This window comes from Agelaius tricolor, unplaced genomic scaffold (assembly GCF_023055355.1).
Source record: "Agelaius tricolor isolate 1412-34295 unplaced genomic scaffold, bAgeTri1.0.p SCAF_10, whole genome shotgun sequence".
NCBI lineage: Eukaryota > Metazoa > Chordata > Aves > Passeriformes > Icteridae > Agelaius > Agelaius tricolor.
This window is the reverse complement of record NW_027269270.1, coordinates 34,165,764-34,181,706: the sequence shown is the minus strand read 5'-3', so window position 1 is coordinate 34,181,706 and position 15,943 is coordinate 34,165,764. Positions and strand designations below refer to the sequence as shown.

Below are 15,943 nucleotides of genomic sequence, written 5' to 3'. Positions count from 1 at the left end.
AGTGCTGTAATGTTGTGATAACTCCAAGAGGTACAAAATGAACACAGAACACTTTGCACTGCCCTGAACCCAAGAGAACAAATCTCACCCATCTCTCTCCCAGTACCATTATCATGTTTCAGAGCAGAAATTAAATAATAAAGTAACAAAAGGTGAGGTGAGGTGAGAGCAAAGTGCAATTGTAGAGCAGAGCAAATCCCACTCTGGGTGAGTGGGTCAAAAACCTTCATCTTCACAAGAAGCAAATTTTATTCATGTATTTTTAGAACTAAAATTAGTATTTAGAAGTAATGCCCCAAGGATTTAAAAATCATGAGAACTCCCAAAGACCAACCTGCAGATTTAAGCAATTCCCAATGGAGGAATCAGCTGTACCACTCCCCTTGTATGTGTTAGGGAGCACATGGAGAGGTTTTTAATTCAGGCATGAGGAAATTATTCTAGAGAGCCTCCCTGAATACCAAATCTGGCTCGGGTATTTTCCTCATCTGTGTTTGTAATTTATTCCTGCTCCTGTTTCCCATTCTGCTCAGGTAAATGACCCCATGCAAGAGGATTTGCTGTGCAGCAAATCTCAAAGTTGGAAAACTGCTGCCAGGTTTTGGGGAGAAATGGCTCTGTTTCCTGACCCCCATCTTCTGAGAGGCCCAAAGTGCATTCAACACCTTTCTCCAGATTAATTAAGTTATTGCTACTGAGTAAAAAAAAAAAACTCTTGATGGATACTGAGTAGGAGGCAGAAAATGTGTTCTTATTTCAATCCAGACTGGAGAAGTTGGGAGTCAGAGAGGGGATGAGCAGCCAGACTTGAGCGGGAAAATAAAACACCAATAAATATCCCCCCCTGCCTCTGTTCAGCCTGGCACAGCAGGAATTGGGCTGGAGAAGTCCTGGACTGGGTGTATTTACAGAATTTACAGCTGCAGCTGGGGACAAATTTCTCTGTGGCACCACAGATCAAAATACCATCCCAACAAGTCAACATTCAATTGTGAGGACATCCATGCAAAGTCATTTTCACTGGAATATGGAGCTGTGAGAGCTTCCAAATGGCTGGCCCCAGACCAAAGGACAGAATGGTGACAACACCCCCAAAACTCCAAAACCCCCAAAGCTCCAAACCCCCAAGACTCCAAGACTTCAAAACCCTTAAAAGTCCAAAATCCCCTAAGCTCCAAACCCCCAAAACTCCAAGACTTCAGAACCCTTAAAAGTCCAAAATCCCAAAACTCCTAAAACTCCAAAACCACTCAACTCCCAAAGCTCCAAAACCCTAAAACCCCTAAAACTCCAAAATCCCAAAACTCCAAAAACTCCAAAACCCCCCAAATCCCAAAACTCCTAAAACTCCAAAACCACTCAACTCCCAAAGCTCCAAAACCCTAAAACCCCTAAAACTCCAAAATCCCAGAACTCCAAAAACTCCAAAACCACTCAACTCCCAAAACTCCTAAAACTCCAAAACCACTCAACTTCCAAAGCTCCAAACCCCTAAAACTCCAAAATCCCAAAAGTCTAAAACTCCAAAACGTCAAACATCCACCACCCAAGGGTTTTCTGTGCCCACCCCCAGGCTCTACGATGACACTTGGGAGGTTTTGGATGAGAAATACCAACAGGAGTTGAACAGCAGAAGGAAATCCCAGCTGGAGTTGCCAGTTCCACAAACATGGGGTATTTGGGATCCAGGGAGCCCAAGCATGGGTGAGCTCAGCAAACAAGAGTCCTTAATACTCAGAGTGGAAAATGAAGGAGCCAGACTAAAAGCCACGAAAGCCCAGGGCAAACCCAGCTCCTGCAGCCACAGATTCTGCCAAAGGTTCTTCTGCCACTTGTTGGGAAAAATGAACTTGGCAACACAGTGGAAAGAAGAAATATCCAGAATGCAGCAAAAGCAGAGCTACTGTTTACTCACAGGGTCAGAGAAATATTTTGGGAGCAAATAGATTTTTAAATTTATTCCTGATTTTATTTATGAGCATTTTAAATTCTACTTTCTTTTCAGAGCAGGTTCATTTTCCTGTCTGCATTTTAGCTGTGTTCCTTTTCTTAAAGCACTGCTTGACAGGTGTTTTTAAGCAAGGACAATAAAATAAATGGGTATTATGGAATCAATTTGTGTTTGAGAAGAGTCACTTAAAATAAAGAAATCAGAGTGGAAGATATTCATATTAATATCTCAGAATTGTTCTTCCTAACCATAGATGTATTTTCCAAAAGGACTGCATATAGAGTGTATCAATTAGAGAAGAATATTTCAAGTGCTATTTTACAGATCTTTTCCCTGTGAGAAGCTCTCCATTACAAATCCCAGTATTTAAATAATCTCAAAAACACAGTGCTGGAATTTGTGAGAAAAAAATACCCACTAAAGCAGGTGTGAGAAGCACTGAGAGAAGTGGAAGGGCAGAACTCACTCATCAGCCATTACCACCTGAAACATTTCTAGAATTGAACACAAATAAATGGTATTGTGAAAAATGCATATTTTATGATTGGCTTTTCACAAATATTAAAATGAATATCATATGTGTTGTGTTAGAAAGTAATGCTGTATTAATTCTCTTAGGTAGTGTGTTAAATATAGTTTTAGGGTATAACAAAATGTTAAAATAGAAACGATGCAGTGTAGGATACTTTTTTTAAAGGAAGGACTTGCAGTGAGATAGCAGCCACAGGACACCTGAATCTTTCAGAGAAAGAGAATTTATTGCTCCATTATCAGGAGAAATGAACTTCTTCCTGCCTTGAAGGCACTGTTGGGATTCAGAGGAAGAAGTTGACACTGCCCAGACAGAATCCTGAGTTTGAATGGAATTTATGCATCATGTATGAGGTGTGTGAATATGCAACAGGCTGTTGTTTATAAAGGTTAATCCTCTGTTAACTGTGTCCTTTTTCGGATTTATGCTGCCCAGAAAAAGGTACCCGGACGTCCGTAACTCTTTGTTTCTCTTGTCTCATATTCTCCTAATTCAAATTGTCCAAATTATTATCACTCTAATTGTATTACTATTTTTATAATCATTTTATTACTATTAAACTTAAATTTTAAAACAAGTGATTGGCATTTTTTACAGTATCAATTCCACTTCCTTGCTTTCCAGAGAATCCCAGAATGTTTGGGTTGGGAGGGACCTTAAATCCCATCCAGTGCCACCCCTGCCATGGGCAGGGACACCTCCCACTGTCCCAGGGACACCTCCCACTGTCCCAGGCTGCTCCAAGCCCCATCCAGCCTGGCCTTGGACGCTTCCAGGGATCCAGGAGCAGCCCCAGCATCTCTAGGAATTCCATCCCAGCCCCACCCAGGCAGGAATTCCCAAAATTCCCATCCCATGGGAAGCCATTCCCTGCGCCCCATCCCTCCAAGCCCTAGTAAATAATCTCCCTCTGCACATCCATTGAAACCACAGCCAGCTTTGCTTAGATTGGACATTTTCTTGGCTGCTTTTGTAATTTTGAACCTTTCAGGTTTTGGAAAGCCTTGTTGGAATGTTGCTTTCCTTTCCTTGGTCATTCAGGAACTCCTCACTCCCCTCCTGGTGCAGCTCCCCAGCTCGGGCAGCAGAAATGTGCAGGATGCTCTCAGAACCCCCAGAGGGAGTGGAGAGAGCTGACCTGAGGCCAGGAGGGTGTGAGAGCACAGAAAACGCTCGGATATTTGAATTACCACCATCTCAGAGGGGTTGTGACACCTCATGGGGTTCCCCCAGCCACGCCTGGGGTGTTCCAGAGCTGCTGCCACAGTGGGGTGAAATTGGAATTAATCACAAATTGGAGATAAAACCTCAGAGCCTGCATTAGTGGGGAGATTGTTCCATTAGGGATTTCCAGAGCTCCCCCTTGGAAAGCACAGCCTGAGTCCTGCAAGATCCCAGAGCAGGAGTTGTTGCTGTCCCTCCTCACCTGCACACCTGGAACCAGCAGTGACACATTCTGACAGTTCTATTCCCCCTTTTCCTCCTGGAATGGAAAACACTGAAGATCCTTATCTGGTATCTCCTTTATTACACTGCCTACAGTTCCAAAGAAGCCATAATTCAGCACTTAAGCACAAACTGCTGTCACTCATTCTCCTTCTGGAGATGCTGCAGTGCCCTGAGACAGCTCAGAAATCACCAGAAACGGCCCAATAAATCAAATATCCCCATCAGAACCAGTAAAAATCCTCAACTGCCCTCCTGCACAGCACTCCATGGCCCTGGAATGTGCTCTGCTGGGAGATATTCACCTGCCTGCCCATAATTCCTGTGCACCACACTCCATGATCACAGGGGGTTTCCATGTATAACAAAGCTGAAATCCTTGAAATCTGAAAAATTTCCCTAAAATTTTGGGGGAAGGGCAAAAAGCCCAGAACTATTTTTGGGGGAAGGGCAAAAAAGCCCAGGACAACAGAAGTCCATAAAATTAGGCTTTTTCAAATTTAATAAAATTAGGGTTTTTAAAATTTTAATAAAATTAGGCTTTTTAAAAAATTAATACAATTAGTTTTTTTTTTTTAAATTTAATTTTTGGAATTTAATACCTGTCCCAATTTCAGTCTTGGCTCTTCTCCCTGCCCATCTCCCGTGATTTCTGCATTTTCCCAGCAGTGCTGGGTTGGAAATTACTTGGAGGAAAGCGTTGGGATGTGCTCAGCTGCCAGCAGAGCAGTGTTTTGAGTAGAAAAGAGTCAAGAAAACAGCACATGAGTGCAGGAGCAGGAATTCAGGATTTTCCCACTCACAGCTGTGGCAGATGCACTGCAAATGAAGGAAAGCACTCCAGTGTGAATTTGGGAAGTTAAAAATTCAATAAAATGCATTATTTCCTCCAATAATCCCCACTCCTCCCTCCAGCAAAAGCTGGAGCTGCCCACTGGTTCCATTTTCAGCTAAATATGTGTGGGAAATCCCACAGAATGAATTCAGGTTTTCTCTGTAATAATATCTTTAATAAGACTCATCTTTCTACATTAATTTGTTATTATTTTTTACACACTGCCTGGCTTTTATCAATATAAAATCCTAGAAAATTGCATGGCAGTTAAAACACCAACAAGGTAACTGAAAGACTGTCAATTGTTGGCAAATTCAAATTTTAAGAGCTAAAATAACACCAGAAAACCCCAAACAAGCACTGAACATTTTCCTTATTCTTCACAGTTCTTACCTGAAGAGAAAAAAAAAATCACTTTCCTCTCCCCAAAATAATAACAAGGGTAAATAAGTTATTATTTAGAAATAAGAGTGGGAAAAAGAAGCAACTTTAAATTTAATTTAAATTTAAGTTAATTTTTAAATTTAAGCAATACATTTAAGTATCCTTATAATCTTTCCCCAGGAGAGCAAAGAGCCTCTGGATGTTCCTATAAACCCCAAATAATGGGAAATTTAAATTTGCTTTATCATTAGAAGAGAAGGTTCTTGCCATCCTGTCTAGGGGTCATTCCAGTTTAATAAGAAATTTTTTCTCAGACACAATGAGTCCCAAAAAGTTGTCAGATACCTTCCTGACCCTGAAGTCCAAAAGTTCTTCTGATTTTGTAATTCTAGGTTACAGAAAGCAATTCTGGGGAGCAAATCCAGACTTGTTTGGTTTGATTTGTGTTTCCAACAGTTTGCACTGAGGTGATTAAATCAGAGCCTCCCAATCCCTTCTTTGGGGGGTTTTGTTTTCCAGCACCGTCATCCATTCCCAATTTTCTTGGCTGTGTTAAAACAGATTCCTCTCCCCACCCTCAGTAATTGGTGTTGTGCTCCTCCCTGTTTAATTATATTTCACTATTTCTATTCTGTGCATTTCACCAGGAAAAATTCCCATTTCAGGGAAGGAAATTCAGCCTTTTTTTTGCCAAATCTGCCATTTTTTTGTTAACTTCTGAACTTCTAGACCCAGAGTTTCTCCTATATTATAATATTAATATTTGACACCACTGATATCTTTAATTGCTGTGGTTATTGAGGTTCCCTTAATTTCCGTTCTCAGCAGCCCAGAGCTTCTACTCCCAAATCTTTTCACTCATTTCCATCCATCCCATTATTTATGGACATAGATATTTATGGATATGGATATTTATGGGTATTTATGGTTGCTTTCTTAGCAGGATTTGGATGTTGAATGTTCAACACTCAAACACAGATTTCCTACCCCATGAACCACAAGAAAAAGGGAAATAAATAAAACCCTACAATCAAATCCATCACCCAGTGGTGCAGCTCCATCCTACAAAAAAAATAACAAAATCCACCACACACACCCTGAAAATTACCTGGGAATTAAAGATATTATCTGTGGCAGAAGAAAACAAGAGCTGGAATACCAGAACTTGGTCCATGTGGTTGAAATATAATTAAAAGCTTGGGCAATAAGCAGCTAATTGTGGGGATTCACAGGGTTTTTTCTCTCAGGAGCTATTTCTGAGGAGGAGCTGTTCTGAATTGCTGGCACAGACACAGAAAAGAGATTTAGCAATTAAAATACCTCAAAACAAAGGGAAAAAAAACCAAGCCACAAACTGAAATATGAACATGGGAGGTTCCTTTGGACATCTTCTTCTGCTGAACTGCTCTGGCAAATTCAGTGTACAGGGAAGCTGGGAAGCTCCAGCCCCAAAACTGACGGAGCAGAAATCCCAATATTCCTCTTCCAGTTTTGTTACAGAGCTGGATGCAGACTGGAAACTCACTTTTATTTAAAAAAAAATTATAATTATACCACAAACCACTCAACATTTCACGTGAGTCTCGTGGAAAGAACATCCCCATTCTCCTGGAAATCCAAGAGAATTCTCCTCTCTGGATTAAAGCTCAGCCCTGAGCTCTGTGCTGCTGGGAGGGCTCACTAAGAGGCTCAGTGAAGGTTTCTGCTGAGTTCTAGGGAATAACACAAAAATAACACAACCTCCTTAAAGAAGACAACATTCTCCAGGCTTTATCAGAAATAAATGGGGGGAAAATAGTAAAGGTAGAAAGATTTTCAGAAAGTTGTGAAAGTAGGTTTTAAAAATAGAAAGAGTAAAGAATTTCTAGTTAGTAGTAGTTGTAAAGCTTCCAAGTAGAAAAGTTACAATAGTACAGTAAGTAAAGACATGAAATAACAGTTTTAGGTTTGGTTAAGTTAGATTTTAAAACTGTAAAAAATATGTTTAGTAAGATAGTAGAAGGTTTTGAGTTTAATAATGGAGCATTGTGTATTGTTAATAGAAAGTATGTAAGTCAGTATTGTTTGAAATAAGTTATGTGTGTTCATAGTGATTGGTTAGAATAATATTATATAATAATTATATAATATATAATATATATTATAATAATATTGGCTAGAATAACTATCTGTAAGTTTTAGTAATATGCTATTGGCTAGAAAGTTTTGAAAATATTTTGTAACAAAGAAATCTTGGGTTGCTGTTGGTAAGACATGAGCTGCTGTTATTTTTTAATTGTTTTAAGCATGTAATGAGACTCATGTTGTAATAAAGTGTAAGGAATGTATCTCAGCCTTTTTACCTTTACTGTTTTCCCCACAGATGTTCAATAAATAATTGAATGCAGGCTGTGTGTCCTGCAAGCACCAAACTAAAGGAGCAACTTCAGCAGCAGAGAATGGAACAGCTCCCAGTTTTCCAGCCTCTGCCTACACAGAATTATCTTTTATCTCCAGATAAGGGAAAAAAGTCTCATTGAGGCTTTGGAATTCTGTGGCTCCAACCCTGTGAGACATTCCCAGAGAGGGGGAATGGCAGGAGGAGTGCCCAGGGTGGGTCATGGCCCAGTTCCTGGTGCTACAGGGATGATGCTGGAGCCTTCCTTCAGGCTTTGACCCATTTGTTCTGTTCTATTTGTATTTTGTATTTTGTATTTATCAGCCTGGATCTGAGTGGGGTCACAAGCACAGGCTGTGATGGACACAGGAACACCACGGGAGCCTTTGGGAGCGGTGCAAAGCCCAGCCAAGGTGGCAGCCAAGGGGCTCCTGCCCCAGGGGTTGTGTTCTGTGCTCAGTGGGACAGGGAAGGGAATTCCCAGGGCCATCCCAGCCTTTGTTCTGTGCAAAGTCTCAGAAGCTGCAGCAGGAAGTGCCCCTGTGCCAGCAGGACAAGGCAGAAGAGCCACACAAGGACTGAGAGCTGCTTGTTGTGACCGCTCCAGGCAAGAAAAAATGAAACTTTTTCATCACAGGGATGGGAGAAACCCTTAAAAGTCATCAGGAACCACAACCAGAGCAATACTAGAACATTATTTGACTATAATTCAGCTTTTCTAGAATTCCATTCCATTTTAAAGGAGGAAGCTGAGGAATGCAGAGCAGGTGCTTGGGTTAATGAGAGGCTACTTGAACACTTTGGTGAGACCTGGGTTTTCATTGCCCTTCAGAAATTTACACCACGACCATGTTCTAATACTTGGTTCAACCAGTAACATTCGATACAATTCACATTTTTGAGCTGATTCCTTCTTCCCTCTAAACCCCCAGAGATGATAACAGCAGCAAACCCATTTCCTCTCCAAATCTTCCCTGATGAACAAACCAGGAAATCTCTCCCTACACTCCTCCAACTGTTCATTCAAGCATTTAATTACCACCTTAGTAAAATTACCTCAATAAAAGCAAACACAGGCTTGGCATTCCCTCCTGCTGGCCCTGAAAAGGGTGATTTTGTACATTTTGGTGCTCCCAGGATCTGCTCCAGTCTCTGACACCATCTCTTTAATTCCAGCAGGAAAGAGCTCATGGATCACCTGGACATGCACTGCCAGGTGAGCCACAACCTTCTGGGCTTGGAGCAGGGCAGGCTGCAAAAAACCTCCAATTTATTTGGAGAAGTGACAAAAGAGGTGTGGGAATGTCCAGAAGTGAATGGATTTTATTCATGGAGAGTGTGTGGAAGTTAGCAGAAGGAAGAGCTGACACAGGAAGCAGGCCAAGATGGTTTTGTCCACAAAAAGGAAGATATGTTTTAGTTTACCACTGTGTTTTTTTTCTTTCTGTTTTATTTTCGAGTTTGTGGCTTTCAGCATGAACCAGGTGCACTTTTCACCAGGATAAACCAAAGTTTAACAAGGAATAATGTCTTGGGTTGTAAGATATGTGTGTATTCTATTTCCATCTGGCAGAGGTGGGGCAGTTCTCTTCTGTCCATTGGGCAGTTTTCTTTATCTCTCCCACAGCCAATCCTCCCTCCAGGAGATCTCTTCTGTTCATGGGCCATTAATTATTAATTATCTTCTGTTCATGGGCCATTAATTATTAATTATCTTCTGTCCATGGCCACTGAGTGTCCCTGCATGGCTGATAAAATTCCATCATCCCATGGGGAGATGCTCTGCCCAGGGGAGGAGCCAAGCATTCCTACCTGGATCCAATCTGAGGTTTGGGACACCACAGCAGCCTCTGCCCACTGCATTCCCAGAGGAGCAGCTTTGTGCTGCCCTGCATTCCCAGAGGAGCAGCTTTGTGCTGCCCTGCATTCCCAGAGGAGCAGCTTTGTGCTGCCCTGCATTCCCAGAGGAGCAGCTTTGTGCTGCCCTGCATTGCCAGAAGAGCAGCTTCTGCTGCCCTGCATTCCCAGAGGAGCAGCTTCCTGCTGCCCTGCATTCCCAGAGGAGCAGCTTCCTGCTGCCCTGCATTCCCAGAGGAGCAGCTTCTGCTGCCCTGCATTCCCAGAGGAGCAGCTTCTGCTGCCCTGCATTCCCAGAGGAACAGCTTCCTGTGCCCTGCATTCCCAGAGGAGCCCAGGCCCATCTCCAGCAGCCCTGGAGCTGCAGAGGAAAACTCCCCCCTTGTGCAGGATCCCTGCTTCAGCAGAGCCACAGCTGGCACTGCAGGAGGGCTGAGCCCCCATGGGATGGGGCTGTGCCACCTCCCTGACACACAGGGGGCAGGGACTGCTCTGACTCTGGCAGTGGTTTGTTTTTTTTTTGTTTGTACTATTGCATTTGTATTTTTAATTTTCCTATTTAAGAACAGTTATTCCTATTCCCATATCTTTGCCTGGGAGCTCCTTAATCTCAGAAATTATAATCATTCAGAGAGAGGGGGTTTACATTTTCAATTTCAGGGGAGGCTCTGCCTTCCTTAGCAGACACCTGCCTGTTCAAACCCGGGCAAACATTCAGAACCAGCCATCAGCGATTCCCAAGGATGGAAATCAGTGACAATCCCCTGGCACAGCCACGTACCTGCTTCAGGACTGCTCTGATTGCAGCTGCTCCCGATGCTGTTGGGGATCCCTGGCGTGGAGGGTGCCTGGAGCCTGGCCTGGGCCGGGCTGGGATGTAAGGAGTTCCCTAAGGCCATTCCCGCCTGGGGGAGCATCCCGCAGCTCCCGCCGGCCTGCATCTGGTTGAGGAGCCCCGCCAGGTGGTTGGAGGGGGGAGCAGCAGCGCCGGGCCCGAAGCTGGGGTTAGGATTGGGGTTGGGGCAGGGCAGCCCCGGGGGGAGCGCGGGCTCCGCCAGGTGCAGCTGGGCGCCGGGGCAGGGCAGGGCGCTGCTGGAGCCCCCGCAGCCCGAGGAACTATTGCTGCTCCCGTGGGAGCTCTGACAACTCATGGACTGCAGGAGCTGTGACATGGAGCTGATGGGGAAGGAGCTTTGACTTGGCTTTCTTATCAAATCGGACCCAGCTTTGGGAAGGCCAGAGCTGTCCAGCTGAGACTGTCTCAGCAAGCTCAGCACCGTGGTGGTGGGCTGCTTCCTTTTCCTCAGAGGATCCTTTTGCTGAGACATCAATTTATCTCTCAGTGCTGCCCGGCCGCTCTGCCCTTCCGTGGTGGGGAGGAGCACGTTGGCAGCAGGAGGGAACATGGGATTTAAAGTGCTGTGTCCTTCGGTGCTGCCGCCGCTGGCAACAGGTCCAGAATTGCTACTGCTGTTATTGTTGTTACCAGCAAGTTTATTTTGATTTGCTAGCTGTGCTTTGGCTGCTGCTGAGAGTAAACTGCTTGCTGGAAAAGAGGCAGCGTTGTGCTGGTTCAAGATCTGATTTAAAGGCATTCCCAGCAAACCAGGCTGACTCTTCAAGGAACCGCTTCCGGCCGATGCAGCGGGAAAAACTGCATTGTTGGGAGGATTTAACACGTTACTCATTCCAGCAATTAACGGGTTGGGGATGTCCTTGTACTGACTGAGTCCGTCGTGCTTGGTGGAAGGGCTGGATGGCATGGATGGCCTCGGCGACCCTATGGTTGACCTCGGGGACCTGGGGGGGACTTTGATACCGCTACAGGACGACCCCACGGGAGGCAGCAGGAAGTTTCCGTGATCGGACGAGGTGGAAGAAGAGCGCGATCTTTGGGGAGAAGCCTCGATCCTTGCGATGCCGGGCGCCATGGCGTGAACGGGGGACGTCACCGGCGAGGGCGACAGGGACGTCGAAGCCGAGTGCTGAACCCTTTGGACGTGAGCGCCATGGTTGATGTGGGCGGGTTTGACGGTGGGCAGGGGCAGGTTGCTGGGCAGGGGCACCACGGCGGGGGGCATGCTTACATTCATCACGGGTACCTGAGAGTGGACACTCGAGTGGAAGGTGGTGGGGTTCATGATCACGGGGTTCTGGTTCGGCGGTTTGCTGGGAATGGGGTCCAGTATGCCAAGCGGATCCTTCTCGGATGTTAATGGCTTTTTCTGAAGAGCACAAGAAGGCGGCGGAGGAGGCAGGGGTGGGCCTTGGGGGGGTTTATGGTGGAACATTGCTCGTGGTATTTCCATACCAGCCGAAAAGTTACACAGGGGTTTTTTCATGACTGGGCTCTTGGTGGTCAGAGTGGGGGAAAGAGGTATATTAGTCCTTCCAGCCATTGCACAGGATGACTGTATGGGAGAGCCGTGGAGCATGACTGACGGCGGGGACAGAGGCGTCCTGGTCATGTGGATAGGACTGGAGTTGGGCGCTCCATGAAAACTGGGATTGTTCCTCGTGAAGACGTCGGGGCTCCCGAGAGGGTCGGTCCTGGGCGAGATGGAGCCGTCCCCGTAGATCTGCGACCCCGAGGACGCCGGGCTGGGCATCCCCCCGTGACTGCCGCGGTACGGAGACTTCTGCCCCAGTTCATTGCTCCCCAATCTCTGCCTGGGATAGGCAGGATGGAGCTCTGCTTGCTGGCTTCCAGCCATTTCTTGCACATAAAGCCTACCCATGGCATTAGATGCCCCCATCATCAACTTGAAAGGAGTCTTACATTCCGGCATCACAGAATTTGTAATTCCTTCATGTGATTTATTCCTCATCGACCTTGGAGTTGCTGCTCGGGTGGGAACTACTGGCGTTGCACCTGGCATGGGAAACACACAACAGTTACTACTGGTTGCAAATCCAGTGTCCCACGTTTCAGGGCAAAGCTGCTGAGGGTGAAAACATTCCCAAAAGCTCAGGGAGATTTTGGCTAAACTTTTGCTTCAGCAGAAATAAACCCTCAATCACCGAGCTGGAACGGTGCCTGTCCCCAGCTACAGAGCTGTAATTCCATATCCCATAGAAACATGGACCATTTGGAACCTTGTTCCTTGCCTTTTGCCTTTTCCAAGCACCCCCTGCAGCCTCCTGCATCTCCAGCATCCCCCCTCTGGCAGGAGGAGCGGGATGGCTGTGGCAGGGAAAAGGAGCCTCTGGCACCATCTATTGAGGACAGGAGGAACAAAGCCCATCCAGGATTGAGACTCAATTCCCACAAAAAAGGCCCTGTCCCAAATGCTGTCCCTGATGAGGCATCCTGAATGCTTTCTGTTTGTTTCCAGGATAAAAGCCCTGGGGATGTTTGCACATGATGGAAAAATTCCCTGTAAATCCCGCTTTTGAGGCTGCACCTTCCAACAAACACAAGACCACCTTCCATCTTCATTTAAGAAGATTTTTTCCCCAATGTTTTACTTCCAGACTAGAAGCACAAGCAGCTCCAAGTCTGGGGCACTTTCTGCCAGTTTTACAGCTCTGGGAATTTGCAATTCAGCTTGCAGTGCTTGGCATGCAGCCTCTGGATGTGCAAAATTCAACTGGAATTGGGAGCTAAAAATTCTGTGTTTCAATGAACCCAGAGGTGCCTTGAAATGCCTCTACTCATCTTTCCTTCAGCCTGGTCAGACAGCACTGACAATCCTGCCTTCATCCTATTTGCTCCAACAAGAGAGGAAACAAACATTTCCCCTGTCCCAAAATACAACCAAAGTCTCATTTAGGGGAAAAAACTAAAGGCTGAACTGCAAAATAAAATAATTATGAGAGGCCTCACCTTGAGTGCTGGAAAGAAGCAAATGGTCACATATAAATGTGCAAAAGTTTTGCTTTCAGGGGGATTTATTGGGGAATTTTCTTCTTTGCTTAGGCACAAAATTCTGACTGACAGAGAAAGTAAGAGCACAGAAATGTATAAATTACCTCCTTAATTTTCCTGATTTTTTGAAAACAGGAATGTAATTGAACTACTACTCATTGAAAAAATTAAGCAGGGAAATGCACAGAAACTTGGGAAATTCCACTGTTACTTAAAACCAAAATGACACTGAAAAAAAAATTCAAGAAAAGTTTTAAATCCTAAATTTCAATGTGAAAAGGCAGGGGCACATCAGTACTATGAACAGCATGGGTCTCTTAGCATTGCCACTTCTCTAAAATTTATTATTTCTTGGTTTCCTTGTATTTTTTCAGGAAGATCAGTTGGCCAGGTGCCCTCACAGCAATGAGGGGTGCAGAGAGCTCAGGCCTTTTCCCAGGAGCTGCAACCCCAGAGTAGAAAAATAAAAACTCAGCCCCTTCTCTCCATTGTCCTGCACACTGGGGTCTGTAATTCTCTTCAGAAGCTGTTCCTGTGATCCTTACAAAGTCCCTAATTTTGGGTGAATTTCTGGGTTTGGAGCTGTTTCAGTGCTAACTTTGCTTTCACCCCAGGTCTCAGGAAACCCGCCTGGTTTTACAACCTTTGTTTGGAGAGTACCTGTCAACTTCAGCCACCAACAAATTTCCTCACTTTTTTTATTGATGGGGATAATTAAAATGCTAATCCAGGTTGGTGGCCAAAAATAATCCTTGAGAAATGACAGTGGAGATCTCCTCTTGCTGTCTATTCTCCTTTACAATACAATTTCCCATTTAGCCAAGTCCTTAGCTACATCCTAATCCCTTCATAATCACTTTATTCTGCTCCTCTAATTTCCCATGTGACAGAATATCAGACATATTACTACAGTTCCAAAAGATGAGAGCTAATGTATTTTCTTTGTCTAGAACAATCTGATATCTTTTCCAAGAAAATCATGCTCTTAGTCTGGGCTGACCTGCTTTTAGACTCATTTTCTATCTACCTCCATCTCTGCCTACTCCCTTTATTTATTCCTCCAATCTGCTTATTTCTGCACTTGTGGTCAGACTTTGGGGGTGGTTCTGCACAGTAATTATGTGTATAAAAATCAGATTATGACATGATTTCATTTTTACTCACTTGTTCCACCACCAGGACTAGTTAGAACCAGTGAAGGATGTGGTGCTTCCATGCTTTTGTGAAGTGTAGCCACAGCAATAATTTTCCTTTTGTGAATGCATAGTTTGGTGACATCTTCGTCCGCTTTAACATCTTCAGCAGTTCTCTGCTTCACAGCAGCTCCAGGATCAAAATTAAAGACCTGGCAGTGAAAATTCCAGTGTTTAAAAGAATGACTACAGGCAGCAAAGTCACCAAATTCACATAAATTATGAATTTTATAAGGAGTATAGAGGAATTCTCCTCTGCTCCTGACTGCTCCTATACTGCCCAAGGGATTCCTTGACAGGATGTTTGGAAACAACAAATAAAAAATGAAAATATTTATAATAACTGAGTCAGATCCTCTGCAAGAGGGGCTAAGGCAGAGGGAGATGAATTTTATATTTTAAGGTCTAACTTTGGGTGGACACCATTTATTTTAGAGCTCATCTGAACAGAGTTTGAGTCACCAGCATGGGCAGCTGATAAATACGATTGCACCTAGACCCAAAACGATGCTGTGCTTTACCTTGGGAAGAACAAGAGGACATTCTAGGCCACACTTGCACGTTCCATCAGTCAGCAAGTAAGTCTTCACCTGCTCCAAGCAGGATAATAAAGACCCACTGGGACTGCAAAGGAACAGAAATTATGAATATAAACTCTTGTATAGGTCAGGGCTTGCATCTGCTCACAAGGACAGTGGGTAAAATCACATTTTTTATTTTTTTTCTCATAGTACTTCTTGCTTTTATTCAAGAATTGAGATAATACTTACAACAACAACAACAAAAAAAAAAAAAACCCAAAAAACAAAAAGCCCCAAACATATTTTAAAGGAAACAAAACTGTTGCAGCTGGGTCTCTTTGATGCACAATGTTTGGTTTCATTCAGCTAAAATTTTGACCTTCTCACTGAAATTAAGAAATATTACACCAAGGAGCCAGGCCAGACAGCTCCTGACAAACTGCACTTGGATTTCTCCAACTCCCACCAGAAAATCATTATCTCCACTTCCCAAAATAGGGCACTGGGAACTCTGTTATGGCAAAATCACTAATTCATAATATGAAAAAAACCTTCTCGTGTCCCCAGCCTCTAACTTGCAGATTGCTCTTTATTGCTGGCCAGCTGAACTGTTTATCCTGAATAAAACACTGGTTATTAATGGCAGCTGTAAATAGCCCTAATTCAAACAAAAACAGCTCAAGTGGAATAGTTTGGATCACAAAAACACTCCTGACTCAAAATTCCAAGCTGTGACGAACTTTGGTGCTGAGAATCCAACCCATAAACACCTCATCCTGCACGAGTCACATCTAAAGCAACATCTGCAAGTGACATTTCAAGTCCTGCTGACAGTTTTAATAAGTCATTTCTTTGCCAGGCATGCCCTGAAATAGTTATTTTTGGGAGAAGTGCTCAGGTTGAATCTGTGTAGCAGTGACAGTTTGGAGGGTGAGGAAGATGAAAGAGCAATCTAAAAATAAAGGTCCAGGTCTGGTGA

The 15,943-nt window shown here is 44.3% G+C and overlaps 1 protein-coding gene across 6 annotated transcripts in view; it reads right to left on the bottom strand.

Annotated features, from left to right (window-relative positions):
* Positions 1-15,943, bottom strand: part of MBD5 (methyl-CpG binding domain protein 5) — a 130,304-nt gene that overhangs the window by 21,244 nt on the left and 93,117 nt on the right. For all 6 annotated transcript variants that reach the window (XM_071435483.1, XM_071435482.1, XM_071435486.1 and 3 more), the window contains 3 exons: positions 14,965-15,067; positions 14,415-14,595; positions 10,164-12,254 (listed from right to left, as the gene is read on the bottom strand). In XM_071435483.1, the coding sequence (XP_071291584.1) occupies positions 10,164-12,254; positions 14,415-14,595; positions 14,965-15,067 (2,375 nt within the window). The remainder of the gene's footprint in view (positions 1-10,163; positions 12,255-14,414; positions 14,596-14,964; positions 15,068-15,943) is intronic.